Below are 15,015 nucleotides of genomic sequence, written 5' to 3'. Positions count from 1 at the left end.
CAGTACAAGTGAGTCAAATGGTTACCACGTGCAAGACTTCCAACTGAGATGATCTAGTGTACCATGCATCTTGGCATGTGAACATAATGTGCACAGCGAAATTCAGCAGCTCAAAATCAACCAGCTCGCTATGCATAATGATGATTTAGAAAACCGATCTTGCCGTAATAACTTGCTGCTGCGCAGCCTCGCTGAGACACCTGATGAATCTTACAACCTTCTTTTCTCTAACCTTTCTGCGTGGTTCAAAGAAAACCTCCAGATTACGCAAATATTGAAAGGTGTCACATGATTGGACGTAGGCAAGCCGATCGATGGCGTCCCATTATCATGAAAAATGCTCAACTACTGCAAAAAAACGCCTGTCCTCAAGAACGGCTACAAACTTAAAGGATCTAACTTTTGCATTTTTGAAGACTATTCACTGCACGTACGAACTATCAGAACTATGATGTGCGAGACATTTAAGCTCTTTTGGGATAATGGCTCCATTGTTCACATGACTTTTGATCACACATTTATAGATAAAGTTAGGTACAACTAGAATAATGACACTAACACCCTCATTAACATTCATTCTCGCCCAGCAAAGCCTTATTCCAACGTCACCACTAATACCCCTTGACACCTCAGGAATGGTCCTCACGAACCCCTCCATGTCTTAAATGTTAATGCCATCAGCTTAGCTAACGAGTTACCAAACTTTCTTTCACTTATCACAGCCCATTCACAGCACATTGCTGGCATAACAGAAACTTGGTTACATGAACACATATACGACAGTGAAATAACGCTTCCAGGTTTTACAGCTGTCAGAACCGATACCAAATCTGTTTGGTGTAAGGTCTTTTTTGGAAGCATTTCTATAGTGTTTGGCGCAGTCTACCGCCTGCTGTCATTGAACATAGATCAGTTGCTCGCTTTAAAGGAGCACTGCAACACTTTTTCAGAATGGTTAGGAAACGCTGCCGATCGGTAGTCGGGGCTCCCGAGGACATGCGAGCCAAACATTATAGCGGAGCATGCGGCCTGGGATTTACAATAAATTCTCAAAGTCAACTAAAAAGCATTTGCTCTTCTCTCGACAAAGTTATGCTTATCGCGTCACTGCCACTGGCCATGCCATTGGCTGATTTGAACGTGGTGCGCTGGGTAATTACTGCGGCCGCCACGAGAGGCCGTCACTTGCCCTCACACGCGCACGATCGCACTGAAAGTACCCTGCACGTTCAAGAAAAAAAGAAAAGAAAATGTGCTCAAGGTCACCAGGCGTGTGTGACGTACCTCCTTCCCCTGTGCCACCCCCCCCCCCCACCCCCCCTGGTGCTTAGCTTCCAGCGCTTTCGTGAGGACGAGAGAAATGAGAAAGCAATTACATACAGTGTGTGACAAATTTTTGGAACTTCGCTCGTACTGGACAGATTCTAAAACTCTTGCAGTGGTCAATTTGTGACTAAATAAGCTCCTTCAATGAATCCATTCCATGGCTACTTCGAAAAGTGTTGCAGGGCCCCTTTAACAACTTTCATGCATTAGCATATCTTATCTACTTCCAGCTTGATCTGCCTGGGTCATTTCAACATCCCCGTTATTTGGTGGCCATCTCTATAGCTCACAGGCTATGACAAAGAAATTAGCAAAGTTCCATTAGATTTTTCACTATATTTTGGATTAAAACAGTTGAAACTAACACACAAGGGGATGCAGTTTTAGATTCAGTTTTTGTTAGTCCTCTCCTCTTAGACAATGCTTTTGAATGCGATGTTTCTGATGGTATTTCAGACCACGAGGCTATTCTAGTATCCATTTCCATTGCTGTGCGTGCCAACAATATTATTTATTCTACATTCACCGATTTTTCACGTGCCGATGACACATCTACTCTTGATCTTGAACCTGCGACCATCGCGTAATCCGAAGGTCGCAGGTTCAGTCGCTGCCAGCAGCAAATTGCCTTTTCGTCCACTTTACTTTCTTCACAACTATATCACAATTGCTACAATACACTTAAAACAGTACAATTAACATCCCCCATACTTCCTTGGCTTCATTATTTACTGGTTTTCGTTAAATGGACACTAAAGAGAAACAATGAATCAGTTTAGATCGATAAATTGTGCTCTGAGAACTCTGATGTCGTTAGTTTTGCCATCATAGGTTTATTAATAGAGGAGAAAATCAAGTTCAAAGTTTCATTTTTAAATATCACGCCGAAATCTACCTGCGTGATGTCATGGATTTCAAAGTGTATTTATCGCATTTTGGTGCCATTGGCTCAACCAAATTGCCCCAAACTTGGCATGTTAAGTCTATGGCCACCTCAGAGGACGATCTACTTGATGTTTGCCAATTAGGAACTACGTAGTCCCTAGTAGGCACCGCCAAAACATGACATCACGGCGAATGGTGCGGAAATTTCAAGGTGGCGTCGCCACCCACATTTTGTTTTTGCGCATTTTCTCACTCACTAAGCGTCTCCTCGCAGCAAGCGTGGTGTTTTCGGTATCGTGAAAGGGTACTTTACTAATATGAGAAAAATCGTTTTGCTCCTTAGTGTCCCTTTAAGGTTGTGCCAAACAAAGAAATGAAGCCCTTGACGATTCCCTTCCTTCATTCATTCATAGCGAGGGTCTTGCTCCAGCAGCGCTGATGCCTTCCAGTAGTACGCGAGGGCTTATTGGGTAGCGGTCTGCTCATGAAAGGCTCACATGCTACAGACACCATCTGGTAAAAAGAAAGAGGGTTTCACACTCGCTGTCATCGCTGAGAGCGGCTCTGACTAACACTCCTGGGTTTGCATGCACATAAATACCCAAATAAGTGGACGGGGGGACGACCGCCGCTGTAGCTCAGTAGGGAAGAGGATCGGGCGCGTAATCCGAAGGCCACAGGTGCGGTCCCTGCCAGCGGCAAGTTGTCTCTTCATTAACTTTACTTTCTTCACATTTATATCTCAATTGTTATGATACACTTAAAACAGTACAACGTCTCCTATACCTTCATTATCTACTGGTTTTCATTAAGCTCGATCTTTTATGTGATTTTTTTTATGATTTCAAACATCTCGGCTAATGTAATAATGTGAATTCCTGGGTGGCTTCTTTTGAAAAGACTGGCAACTTGTATTGAGCGCTTCGTCCCGATAACGACAAAAAAGAAAAAAACCCCATATTCCCTGGATATTGTGCGACGTACTTCACCTGTCGCGTCATGTTGCTAGACTGAGGCATTTAAAACAAAATGGTGACCCTCTTAAAGTGAAGGAATTTAACTTCGCCAACGAAGAACTACGGATCAAAATCAATTTCTCAAAAGACTTCTATTTCACAGTTACATTGCAAGATTTAACGAAACGCAACGCTAAAAAATTTTGGGCTTCCTTTTTACCCATCTTCACAGGATGGCGTGCAAATAGGAAGCCGTAGAACTTCTCAAAGCGTTCAACCTTGAATCTGTCGCTGAAAAAGTCAAGAGGTGCAAGGGTTCGCTCCTGGAAGTCTTCTACACGGCAAAGATACACAAGCCCAATATCCCTTTCAGGGCCATAGTTTCCGAGCGTGGAACTTGGTTGCATGTCCTCACAGGTTATCTTCAAGCTCATCTGGAAACTTTGAAGTTCGACGATCCTTTTGTTGTGTCAAGTTCCACGGAAATCGTGAACTATCCGCAAGAGCATGAGCTGGAAGGGTGTTCTGCCTTCAGCATTGATGTTGAAGATTTATTTTACAGTATACCCCAAGCCCGGCTGATCGAAAGTGTTGCGCAGTGCATTTGTGAGGACAATGACAAGCTGTATTTTCGCAACAGATGTGGCATTCCTGTAGATAGCTTACTTAAGCTTTTGAGTTTTTGCCTTAAAGGCACCTTTGTCAGGTTTGCAGGAGGCGTTTTTGTTCAGAAATCCGGAATATGCACTGGATCAAGAGTGGCTCCGGTTTTATCGAACATATTTTTGGCACAAGTTGACAGATACGTGGATTGTAATCTTTGCAGCCTTGCACGGACCATTTTTAGGTATGTCGATGACTACATTATTTTTACTGAATCGGGCATGACAACATCAAGGATGATTGACGTCTTAAAGGTTTTTAGAGAGCAAGGCATGGGATTGTCCTTCACTACAGAAACTGCTGCTAATGGGTCGATAAAGTTTTTAGATGTTCAGCTTACTTTTCGTTCAGGTCATATCTGTTGACAATATAGCCCCAGGAGCGTTAAGCTTTTGTTGGATTACCGGTCGGCCCACTCTAAGGTTGTTGAGAATGGCATAGCCATTTCTGCCTGCGATCAGCCCTGACAAAATCATGTGAACACACGATAGAGGCAAGCGCTAATGTTCAGTTGAGCAAACTTAGGAAGGCAGGCTACCCGAACTGGAGGACGGTTCTCGCATGTAGCCGGCTTTTGCGGGAGCTTAACAAATCGATGGCAAGGTAGCAGCTAGGCATGAGGGAGCCGAAAGCAAAAGACAAGGTGAAGTTTGCGGTGATACCTTATGTGCATGGGTTGTCACATCGTCTAAAAAAGGTGGGCGCACGGCATGAAGTGAAGGTGGTGTTTTCCGCGGAACACAAGGTGCACAGCGTATGCCCCGCGGTGCGCAGACGCATAGAGTCGAGTTCTAGGACCAGTCAAGCATGCATCATTAACCACACCAACAGACGCGCCTCGGGAGTCATGTATAGCATCCCGTTATCATGTGGCCACGTTTATGTTGGCCAGATGGGCAGATGTCTGAATCTGCGCCTTAATGAACATAGGAACGCGGTTAAAGGCCCTGCATTTTCAACACACCTTGGCATGCATTGCAGGGACTGCGGGCGCTCTGCGGATTTCACAGGCACCACCGTTTTATTCTGTCACAAGGAGAAGGTTGCAAGGGAGATCTGTGAGGCCTTCCAAATAAAAAAAGAAGAACACACAGATGTGTGAGCCAGACATCATTGGCACTAACAGATAAAGAACTGTCTTTCCTTGGCCACACTGATTCGCTCCTTGCAAGGGTCAACAGGTGCATTTTCACCTCGCCATTTGTTAGGCTTTGAAGTGATGTGTGACATGTAGTTTAGTTATGTTTTTTCTGCGCAGTTACGCATGCACGGGACTCTGTGTTATTTTCTTTTCTTCTGTTTTTCCTAGATTAAACTTTAGTTGAAAGTTAGCGCTTGTGTTGTCGTGTTCTTCTCTCTTTGTCCCCAAAGTAAGTGCATGCTATCCTGTGAAGATGAATACCTACCAACTCGCCCAGTTTTCTGCTGTTTACCCAGCTGAGCTGCCACAAATACAGTTGTTATGAACAACGTCCCCTGTAGTGACCCTTTAATTATCTCCAACACGTTCAAGAAATACTTTCAGTCGGTTTTTACAGCCGACAACTTAGATATAGCCACCTTTCATCATGGCTCAAATAACTCAGTCAGTGACACTTCCATGTATCTCAACAGTGTTGTGAATTTAATTTTGGACATAGGAAATAAGAAATCTCTTCAACCTGATGGCATTCCTTATGCTTTCCTTCTGAGATATTGTGAGTGGACTAGCCGCAGTTTGACCGTAATTTTTCAAAAGTCCTTATGGGCCTATAGTGTTCCTTTAGCTTGGAAATTTGTCAAAATTTTTCCTATGCATAAATCCGGCAGCAAGCAGTCACCATTAAACTATCGCCTGATTTCATTAACATCTCAATCATGTAAACTTTTAGAGCACATAAGCTTTAACCATATCGTGGGGTTCCTTGAAAATAGTAACACCATGAGTGATGCCCAGCACAGTCTTCTTCGTGGTTTTAATACCACTCAGCTTGTAGAATTCTCGTATGACATTGCACATGCTCTAGACTCTGAGTACCAAACTGATGCAATTTTCAACGACTTTTCAATGGCATTCGACGCAGTTACACATGGAAAACTTTGGCATAGACTCCACGCTATACTCAACAATGCTTCCGTAGTTGACTGGACCACTAGCTTTTTAAACAACCGCTCCCAGTATGTTTCGTTCAATTCCTCAAACTCATCTTTAGTGAATGTGTTGTCCGGAGTCCGCCAGGGTTCGGTCCTGGGAAACTTTTGTTGTAATTGTACATCAATAATTTGTCGAATTACTTGTCCACAAAAATCCGCCTATGTGCCAACGACTATGTACTGTATTGTGCAATTAATACGAACGATGACCACATTTTACCGAATGATTCTTTCAAAGAATTTTGCAGATAATGCGACAAATGGCAAATGAAGATAAACTTTGTTAAAACAGTCTAATCAGTCTTTCCTTCTGCAAGCGCACCTTTGTTGTTGTTTTTTTGTTCTATTATTCTGTCAATGGCTACTGTCTGAAACGTGGGTTCGAATACAAGTACCTAGGCCTCATCTTCACACCCAACATGTCTTGGTCCAAACATATAGAATGCACTTGCAATAAAGCTCTAAAGAAACTCGGCTGTCTAAATCGTACAATGAAAGACGCTACAGGGGAAACAAAATTACTAATATATAAATCCCTCATCTGTCCCATCCTCAAATATGCCTGCCCCATATGGAACCTTTATAAAGTGTCGGACATTAACGCACTAGAATCCGTTGAAAAGAAAGGCATCCATCTCGTTTTCCGACGATACGAGCGGAATTTCTCACCCTCCGCTCACCTTGCTATGCTAGGTCTACAACCCTTGTCCGAGCGGCGTGATCTCGAATGCCTAAAATTGCTGCATATTCTCGTTAACACTGCACGCTACTCACTAACTAACAAATATCTGTCTCCCGATAACTGAAACACACAGAGAATAGCCGCAAACTTAACCTCAAACTGCTTTAACTTCGTACTAACCAATTAAAATCCACCTTCTTTTCGCGCAATATTGAAAAATGGAATTTATTTCTTGCAAGAATGTACTAGTTCATTGCTGTGTTTCTTGAGAGTTGCTTTGTTCTTGTTTTTTTTTTTGTCCTTGCAGTGTTACTGGGCTTTAGTACACAAAAATAAATAAATAAACAAATAACTAAATAAATGTTTGAAGGAACATGAAAGACACCATGCCGATGCCACCCAAAAACAATGTCTTAGGGAAGGCCACAACCAACACCAAACCTCTACAGTTACACATTACTTAGAAAACTGTCCAAAGAAATTCTTCGTGAATTTTTAAAAAACGCCAGGCCTGCGTAGAAAGCGCAGCACAGTCACAGCGAAAGCTGGAAGAGCGGCATTTCTGGAGCCCGTTATAAACTCTCTTGTGGCTACTAATACAAGTAGACTAGCAACGTACCCACTACGCCACAAACCACAATTTTTGTACACCTTCGGGAGCACCACAGTTCTTTGATAGGCAGGCCGTTTACGCATCTGGCGTTGCACTGCAAGGAGTGCAAAGAACGTAGTTGCAAGCCTCTGGGCAAATAACAGTAATGCACAGGAACAAAGGCTCCACACAGAGGGAGATAATAGAGGCCTTCCATATCGGGAAGGAGCGGCCAAGTTGCATCAGTCATCCTTCTAATAATCTGCAGGAGGGTGAGATAGCCTTTATAGAACGACACGTGAGATAATTCGTGCAGAGCGCTAGTTTTTAAACTTTTTATGTCGACTCATTGGGTTTAATTTGGTCTAACTGTGTTTTCAATATGTTTTTTCCTGAATAAAGAAGTCAGTTGCTAGTAGCGTGTTGCACTGTGTCAATCTTTTCTTGCGCGCCGTGTTATTCGCGCCCCTGTTTCAGTATGTACCAACACCAACTCACCCAACTTTTTATTATACACAATCACGTTCCACTATTGAAGGTGAAGCTCAAGCGTGTTCAAAGTTTTTTTTCCCCGGAAATCTAACTGAAAGGTCGACATCTCTCAGAAATTTGTTTTAAGGGGGGTGTCTGCTGTCCCAAAACAAGCAGCTGTGGTAAGAAACATGAGAAAGATGTGCATGTGCATTTTTGTCATTGCTGACTAGTTTCTGCTTATGCAACATGGACCTCTGGATTCTGACAGAGGCTCAGCAACATCACTCAGTTCTACCCCCATTAACAGGGGAGAGAGGAATCATGGCTCAACACTATAAACCTTCCCCCCCCCCTTAATTAACATCACCAGATCTACTTAATCCCATGACCTCTTTCACATTGGGTTTGAGAAATGGTTTTTGCTGACACTTGCATACAGTCTATAAGAGTTCTACAGAATACTGTGTTGCAAGGAGAAAACATAATGAAGGAGGAATAAGCAGACATTCGGCAGAATGGGTGGAAATGACAAAACCAGTTTTACTCGAGCTGCAGAAGTCTGATCTTTGCACAGGTCAAATTAAATTTACAATGGCTTAACCAGCAACCCGTGGACATACCTCGTTCGGGATGAGCCTTGTACTTCTCCTCAATACCGTCAAGTGCCACGGTGATGAGGAACGTCTTGAAAAGTTCGTTGGAGCTGATCTTGCGGAAGAAAGCTTCGTTGATGATCACATCATACGCTGTGCATGGCGAACCACCTGAGAGGTAGAGGGCAAGGAAAGGTCAGCAAAAGCAACACAGAAAAAAAAATGTGCAACTAAGAACATCTTTTATGATAAATCAGCTCTGCGGCAGCTTACACGGTGGAGCAAAATCAATAAGAAGGAAAAAATATCGTCACCCACTTGTGGGTAGCACTGAACTACAAAAAAAATTCCATACATATTTCGCGGAACGAAAATCCATACATAATCATCACATTCCTCAAAAACAAAAAGAAATTGTAATTGCACAAGAATTGTAGACATAGCAGTAGGCGTTTGCTTAACATCAACGATATGATTTAGCAGATTACTGCTTTTGCTTTGTGTAGGTACGCTTATTTAGCTTTTCAAGCTTCCCCAGAGCTTCCTGTAGGTCACTGTTACTCTATGTGAGGAGAACATCAGAATAAGCACCTTCAGCTATCTGCGCGGCCGCGCGGTTGGCGTGACGTTAAGTGTGCTGCACGCTTTTAACAGGTGACAACAAAAGCATGCTGCACGGCCGTTCGCTGCCACCTCGTGCTGGATTGCCTTCAAGAATGCAGCGCAAGCACCAAGAAACCTCGCCGCACTGGCTATCTCGTTTAATGCGCACATACGGTCCTGCACTCACTGTAAATATGTGTGTTTCTATGCACAAAGGTGCATAAAAACACACTTGGGCCCATCTATGTGTTCTGCGAACGTCTCCTTTTCTTGGTATCCGTGGCGCTGCTTGGAAAATCTTGTTGCCAACTCAGCCTTTTTTTCCCGCTGAAGCTGACGTGGGCGTCAAAATTCTTGCTTCTGAGGCTGTTTTGGAGCAGTTCGGCGCAATTTTTTCGATATTTATGCTTTTGGAGCAGCTTCGCGCAGGAAAACCGAATCGTATCAAGAATGCGCAATATGCGCAGCTACCTCACCACTACGGTAGTGGGTACTTTGCAAGTGTACTTGTAGTAGTTGCCCCGAAAGAGTTCACAAAAGACTCTAGAAAGGCCGCTCTTCCAGCTTTTACTGTAACTGTGATGCGTGCTCTGCGCAGGCCTGTCATTTTGTTGTAGTACTGCCTTAAAGGGACACTAAAGAGAAAAAAACGATTTTCCTCGTGTTAGCAAATTGCTCTTTCGTAATACTAAAATCATCACGCTTGCCACGGGAAGACGCTTGGTGAAAGAGCAAAAGTGCAAAAGGAACATGAGGGTGGCGACACCACCATGAAATTCCCGCACCAAACGCCGTGACGTTATAGATTTTGACAACGTCTACCAGCTCTTACGTAGTTTCTAATCAATAAAAATGAAATACTTTGTCTGCTGAGGGTGCCATAGATTTAACATATGAACCTTCAGGAAATTCTGTTGAGGCAATGTTGCCAAAATACGAAAAATACATTTTATAGACACAACAATAATTAGAACAGACAAGAAAGCCAAGAAAAGGGTTTCCTTGGCTTTCCTGTCTGTCAGTTCTAATTAATGCTGTGTCTAGCAAAGAAAAACTAGCACTTAAAATACCCCTTCTTTCGCTGAAAAATACATTTTGAAATTCATGATGTCCCATGCAGAGATTTCAGCGTAAAATTTTAATATGAAACTTTGACCTCGGTTTTCTCCTCTATTAATAAGCGTATGGTGGTGAAATTAATGACATTAGAGTTCTCAGAGTACAACTTATTGATCTAAACCAATGCACTGTTTTACTTCGGTGTCCCTTTAAATATGGAGAATACTATGGTCCACACTGGGGATATTTTCGCGGAATGGTAATATTTACTGAAATGCGATATTTTATAATTAAGTGATGGTCAGGAAGTTTTACTGTGGCACAAATAGTTTGAGATTTAGATAGCGTAAAAGAGTGTGCCCAGTGGGTGACAAAGTTGAAAAGAAAAGTTAATTGTTGCAGATGCTTAGTAGTAAATTGTTTAACACTGGGGGAGGTCATAGTAAAAACATGCCAAATAGCACATACAGTAGCAAACTTCATTGTCGACTGACTGAAAATATTTTATCAAACTACTTTCGGTTTTATTTAAGTGAAAAAAAATGTTTTTAAAGTTGTGCTGTAATGCTCCATTTGCTTTGCATATGTTTAGTCCTAGCGTCAAGTACAACCTGCGCGGATGCGAGGTTTGCTGTGGCAACGAAGAAATATCTAGACAACATAATCACATTTGTGCTTGTTTATTTAAATGCTTTACTAGCAAGTATTAGCCTGAGTAAACAAGAAGTATGAACACTGTTAGAGTGCACTTAAACACATGCAGCTGTCCAGTGACGGCCTGCGCAGTGTGCTTAGCAGCACTGGGGTGTGACACTGATGTGTGCAGCACTCCGTTGATGATGATGATGATTAGTGGGTTTTTGTGGCACAAAGGCCATGTGTGGCCAGAGAGTTATGTGGTGTTAGGGACGACCAATTATTACAATGGAAGGATGTACTATTATGGCTATAAAGAGGCCTGAAATCACACACCATGTAGAAGCGTAAAAGATATGTATATGACATGACCTACACTCAGATTTAGAAGGGGGAAGAAAACCCCAATTAAAAGGATCCGTTGCTTTAATACGACACGTAAGTTTCACCCACGAACCAACACATGGTCATTGGTCAAAGATGTTCACTCAAATACGATTATCTTTACATTTCTCTGATGAGTTCTTTCAGTTGCTCACATTTCTTTGATGGCTGCATGCACTCCTGGATGTCGGATTGGGTCCAAAAAATTATTCTCCAAAAAAAAAAAAAAAAGAAAAGTGCCAGTGATTGTATCTGCATTGTATACTAATCAATGTACACTTAAAGAGGACAGAAAGAAAAAATATCACCACATTACTGCTGTTTATTTGATGACTGTACAGAAGCTTAAGAAGAAATTTGCAAATATTTGTGGGTATCAGCTCTAACTCTGATTGATTTGGTGATGTGCAGGCGGCTGAGTTGAGGTACAGGACGCAGCAAATTGAGAACTGCTACTGAGCTCAAGAGAATGAATCTCTCAAAAGATTGACACAGAACATCTTCATTTCACTCCAAACTCAGTAGGCAACTCTAAGCTAATGCCGCGCTGCCAAAAAGTTGTGCTGATGCGGCCACAGTGGGTTCAGTACAGCTGTCAGCACGCTTAAAATGAACGCTCAGCTGGCCAGCTGCACCGGCTTGGACTGATGCCGGTGCCACGAAGTGTGTCTCGGTGCATTTGCAGTGGCTGACGATAGCTGGAGCGCAGCTCGATTTGACTGGTCAACTTGCCTTTCGCTTGTGTCAGACCGGCGGGGAGAGTGCGCTCACTGTTGACAGCTTTACCTATCATCAGCCGCCGCAAACATACCAACCAATACTTTGTGGCGCTGGTGACAGCACAAGCCAGTCCAGGCCAGGCTGCGAATCATTCGTGTTAAGCATGCTGACGGCTGTAAATGCACTTTGTAGTTATTAACCCTCTGAGGGTCAAATTTTTTTTTTAAGAAGCTTTCCCAGATGGTCAAATTATTTCATAGTGGATTTTGAATGTATCAAATGTGTAAAGTAAGCAAAATTGCAAAAGAAAAAAATGAGCAACAGTATTTTGGTTTCAGCATCACTCAGAACTGCAATATGTCCAATAGTATGTTGGTGAGCCGCCACCTTGTGCGAAGGTCGAGTGCCCCGTTACGCTCTGGCAAAAGAAATTTTCCACACTCACTGCCTGGGCCACCGGCGGCGCTGACAAACACTCCCAGGTATTAAGGACACATAAACAGCCTACAAAAAAGTGGACGGGGGAGCACTGTCCGTTGTAGCCCAAATGCTACAGCCTCATAATCCGAAGGTTGTGGGTTTGGATCCCTCTGACGGAAAGGGGCATTTTTCGTGCACTTTAATTCCTTTCAATTTAAGTGAGAATCATTACAATACATTTAAGAAACCACAAATAATGTCCCCCCATGCTTTTTTTTGGCCTAATTGTCTATCGGTTTCATTACTTGTGTATAAAACAAATATATTAGGTTGACAAAAAATGCCTTCACATAATAACCACTCATATCACTTAAAGGAACACTAAAGGCGAATAGTAAGTTGACGTTGATTGTTAAAATAGCGGTCCAGAAACCTCGAAGTGCTACTTTTGTGCCAAGGAAGTGCTTATTTTGAAATATATTCACGTTTCAGTGGTCCGGGTCGCAATAGAGCACTTCAAATCACCCGCCTGAAAGCGGTCTTTCTCACGTCACTATTGCCGTGCCCAACGTTGCCCGCCTTTACTGTGCGGCTGTTTGCAGTGACGGCGTGCACCATTCGGGCATCCAGCAACATCACATGCATGCGGCATTTTGTCGAACTTTCTGTCAGAGCTACTTTCACGGACGCGCAAAACACACGCCGCAGTACGCAATACCCAAAGTACCACTGAGATGTGACTGCATTAGCGAAGCAGGGCGCCGGGCAAAGCGCAGTTCGGCGAAAATGGAACCTTTGAACCACGCGCGCCATCCCCATGGCAACACCAGAGGTTCTTTTTTCCATGAATCAAACAGAAACGAACAAGCAGCATTGTATTACGTGTCTTGATGCATGGAATCTTTTTATATTGCAGCTAGCTTAATTACTAGTGATTAATTGTAGTTGGACTCTCTCACGTCATCGGGATCACTTCCAAAATGTCCCACTCCAAGTGCTCATCGTGTGATACATTTAGCTTAATTTCTCGGTAAGTGGGGCACTGCTGTTGATAATATTGCCGTTTTAGACGTTGTCATACATTGAGCTTTCACTCTGACATAAATTGTTATTTGCCTTTAGTGTCCCTTTAAGATGTTACACACTACTACACACTGAGTCTTATAATCTACTTGATGGCTCAATGCAAAATTTCAAGTTCTCTGTCACGGTCCTATCATCACTGAACGGCGACGGCACTATGAACTAGAATAGGAATAGCTAAAGTCCCTAGATTTTTCCCTGTTCTTTCTTAAGTACCGACAACCATTGAAGCGCCGGCGACGAATCTCATTGGCTAACGCTCGTTTTCGGTAGCCATGTTCTTCCTAACTCTTTTCCAGCACTTGGTGAAACGCGTCCCCCATTGACTAATGACAGGGGGTTGACGGGAGGAGAAAGGCGCGTCGCGGTAGCATATTGTCCGCTGAAAGATGCGTGGCTAATGTACTTAGATGCACATGGCTTTGTAAACCTTCCAAGTTAGGAAGAAAATGGCATCGGACGCCAGCTGCGCGTGAGAGAGGGCCATGAAAGGAGGCAGTTGTCGGTACTTAAGTAAAAAGGAAAAATCTAGGGACTTTACGAATAGCCAATTGAGCAGTGCCAACAAAGCAGGCATACCAAAATCATAACATACTTGCTTGATCATACGAGAAACATGTAATTCAAACGTTTGTTTTTTTTTACACTGCTTTGACATGAATTCTGTGCCCCTTACAGTAACATATATTATGAAGACTTCAGCCAAATCTCGCGGCATCCATTTGTCTCCGTAGGTATGTGCATCACATTTTAACTCCATTGCCGTTGTTCGGCCAAAAGTGGCAGAAGGCAGGAAATTAAACCTTAATCTACTTCGGATTTGAATTTAGATGCTCTATTTTGTAGAGATACACTTTGGTTTTTTTCTTTGTCACGGTCTCAGGTAACTGTCGTGACACTCGTGAACAGCACACAAGCCAATCATCATGACCAAAAAGGTCAGAAAATAATATATATCATGAGAAAATAACACCCCAGGCTTGCATCATGCAAGTCACTTTGCCATTGCAGCAATTTTTATTACCGTCCTCTCGCCATGGTATCAGTGCGTGTCCACTTTTTTCACGTCTGCTGCCTTTTACTGTGTTGATAACTATCAAGCAGCTATCAATAATTCAGTTATCACTGCCATCAGAAAGTTACCACTGCTACAGCTGTCCCCTAAGGCTTTCCTCGAGTGGTGTAAATCCAGAAAAACCACAAGGGTCGACACACTCCTGGCCATGGTGGCCATTTTGTTTTAATAAATATAAGTTTTATATTTAATTATATAAAATTTAAAACCATGCTTTGAAATAAAATTAAAAAAGGAAGTGAGCATAGGCTCACTCCTCAAATAATTGCATTGTGCTGTTGAGTGTTCTTGAAAACCAATCGAATGGTAGTTGCAATTTCAATACAGCATTACACAGCTGAAGAGTATTGAACACAGGTACACATGTACTACGAAATAAACCGGCATTAAAAAAGTTAAATGCGCTATATTTCACTTTGAAGAAATTGAAAAATATGATGTTTGAAAAATAAACCTCAAGAGGAGGATACTAGCAAGGGGGGTCCCCCCCAGCCTGAACACAAAGGGGGTCAGGACCCCCCTGACTCCCCCCATGATTTATGCCAGCGCTTTCCTCCAGGTAATCGTCATCGTGAGCTTGATTATGCCCGCTGCAGGACAAAGATCTTTCCAATAATTCTCCCCAATGAACTCATTCATGCAGCAGTTTTAATTAACTCATTCCTGCATCACCGCAAATTTCTTAACCACGTTTGCCAGCCAAACTTTCTGCCACCCACTGCCATGCTTGC

At 42.9% G+C, this 15,015-nt stretch overlaps 1 protein-coding gene across 1 annotated transcript in view; it reads right to left on the bottom strand.

Moving 5' to 3' along the window:
* LOC119402202 (PIH1 domain-containing protein 1) overlaps nt 1-15,015 on the bottom strand; it is a 94,241-nt gene that overhangs the window by 60,609 nt on the left and 18,617 nt on the right. Inside the window, exon 4 of the mRNA XM_037669329.2 lies at nt 8,332-8,475. Within this exon, the coding sequence (XP_037525257.1) occupies nt 8,332-8,475 (144 nt within the window). The remainder of the gene's footprint in view (nt 1-8,331; nt 8,476-15,015) is intronic.

Source organism: Rhipicephalus sanguineus, chromosome 8, assembly GCF_013339695.2.
Source record: "Rhipicephalus sanguineus isolate Rsan-2018 chromosome 8, BIME_Rsan_1.4, whole genome shotgun sequence".
NCBI classification, from domain to species: Eukaryota; Metazoa; Arthropoda; class Arachnida; order Ixodida; family Ixodidae; genus Rhipicephalus; species Rhipicephalus sanguineus.
Note: the sequence above shows the minus strand (reverse complement) of the source record. Positions and strands in the feature narration are given on the sequence as shown.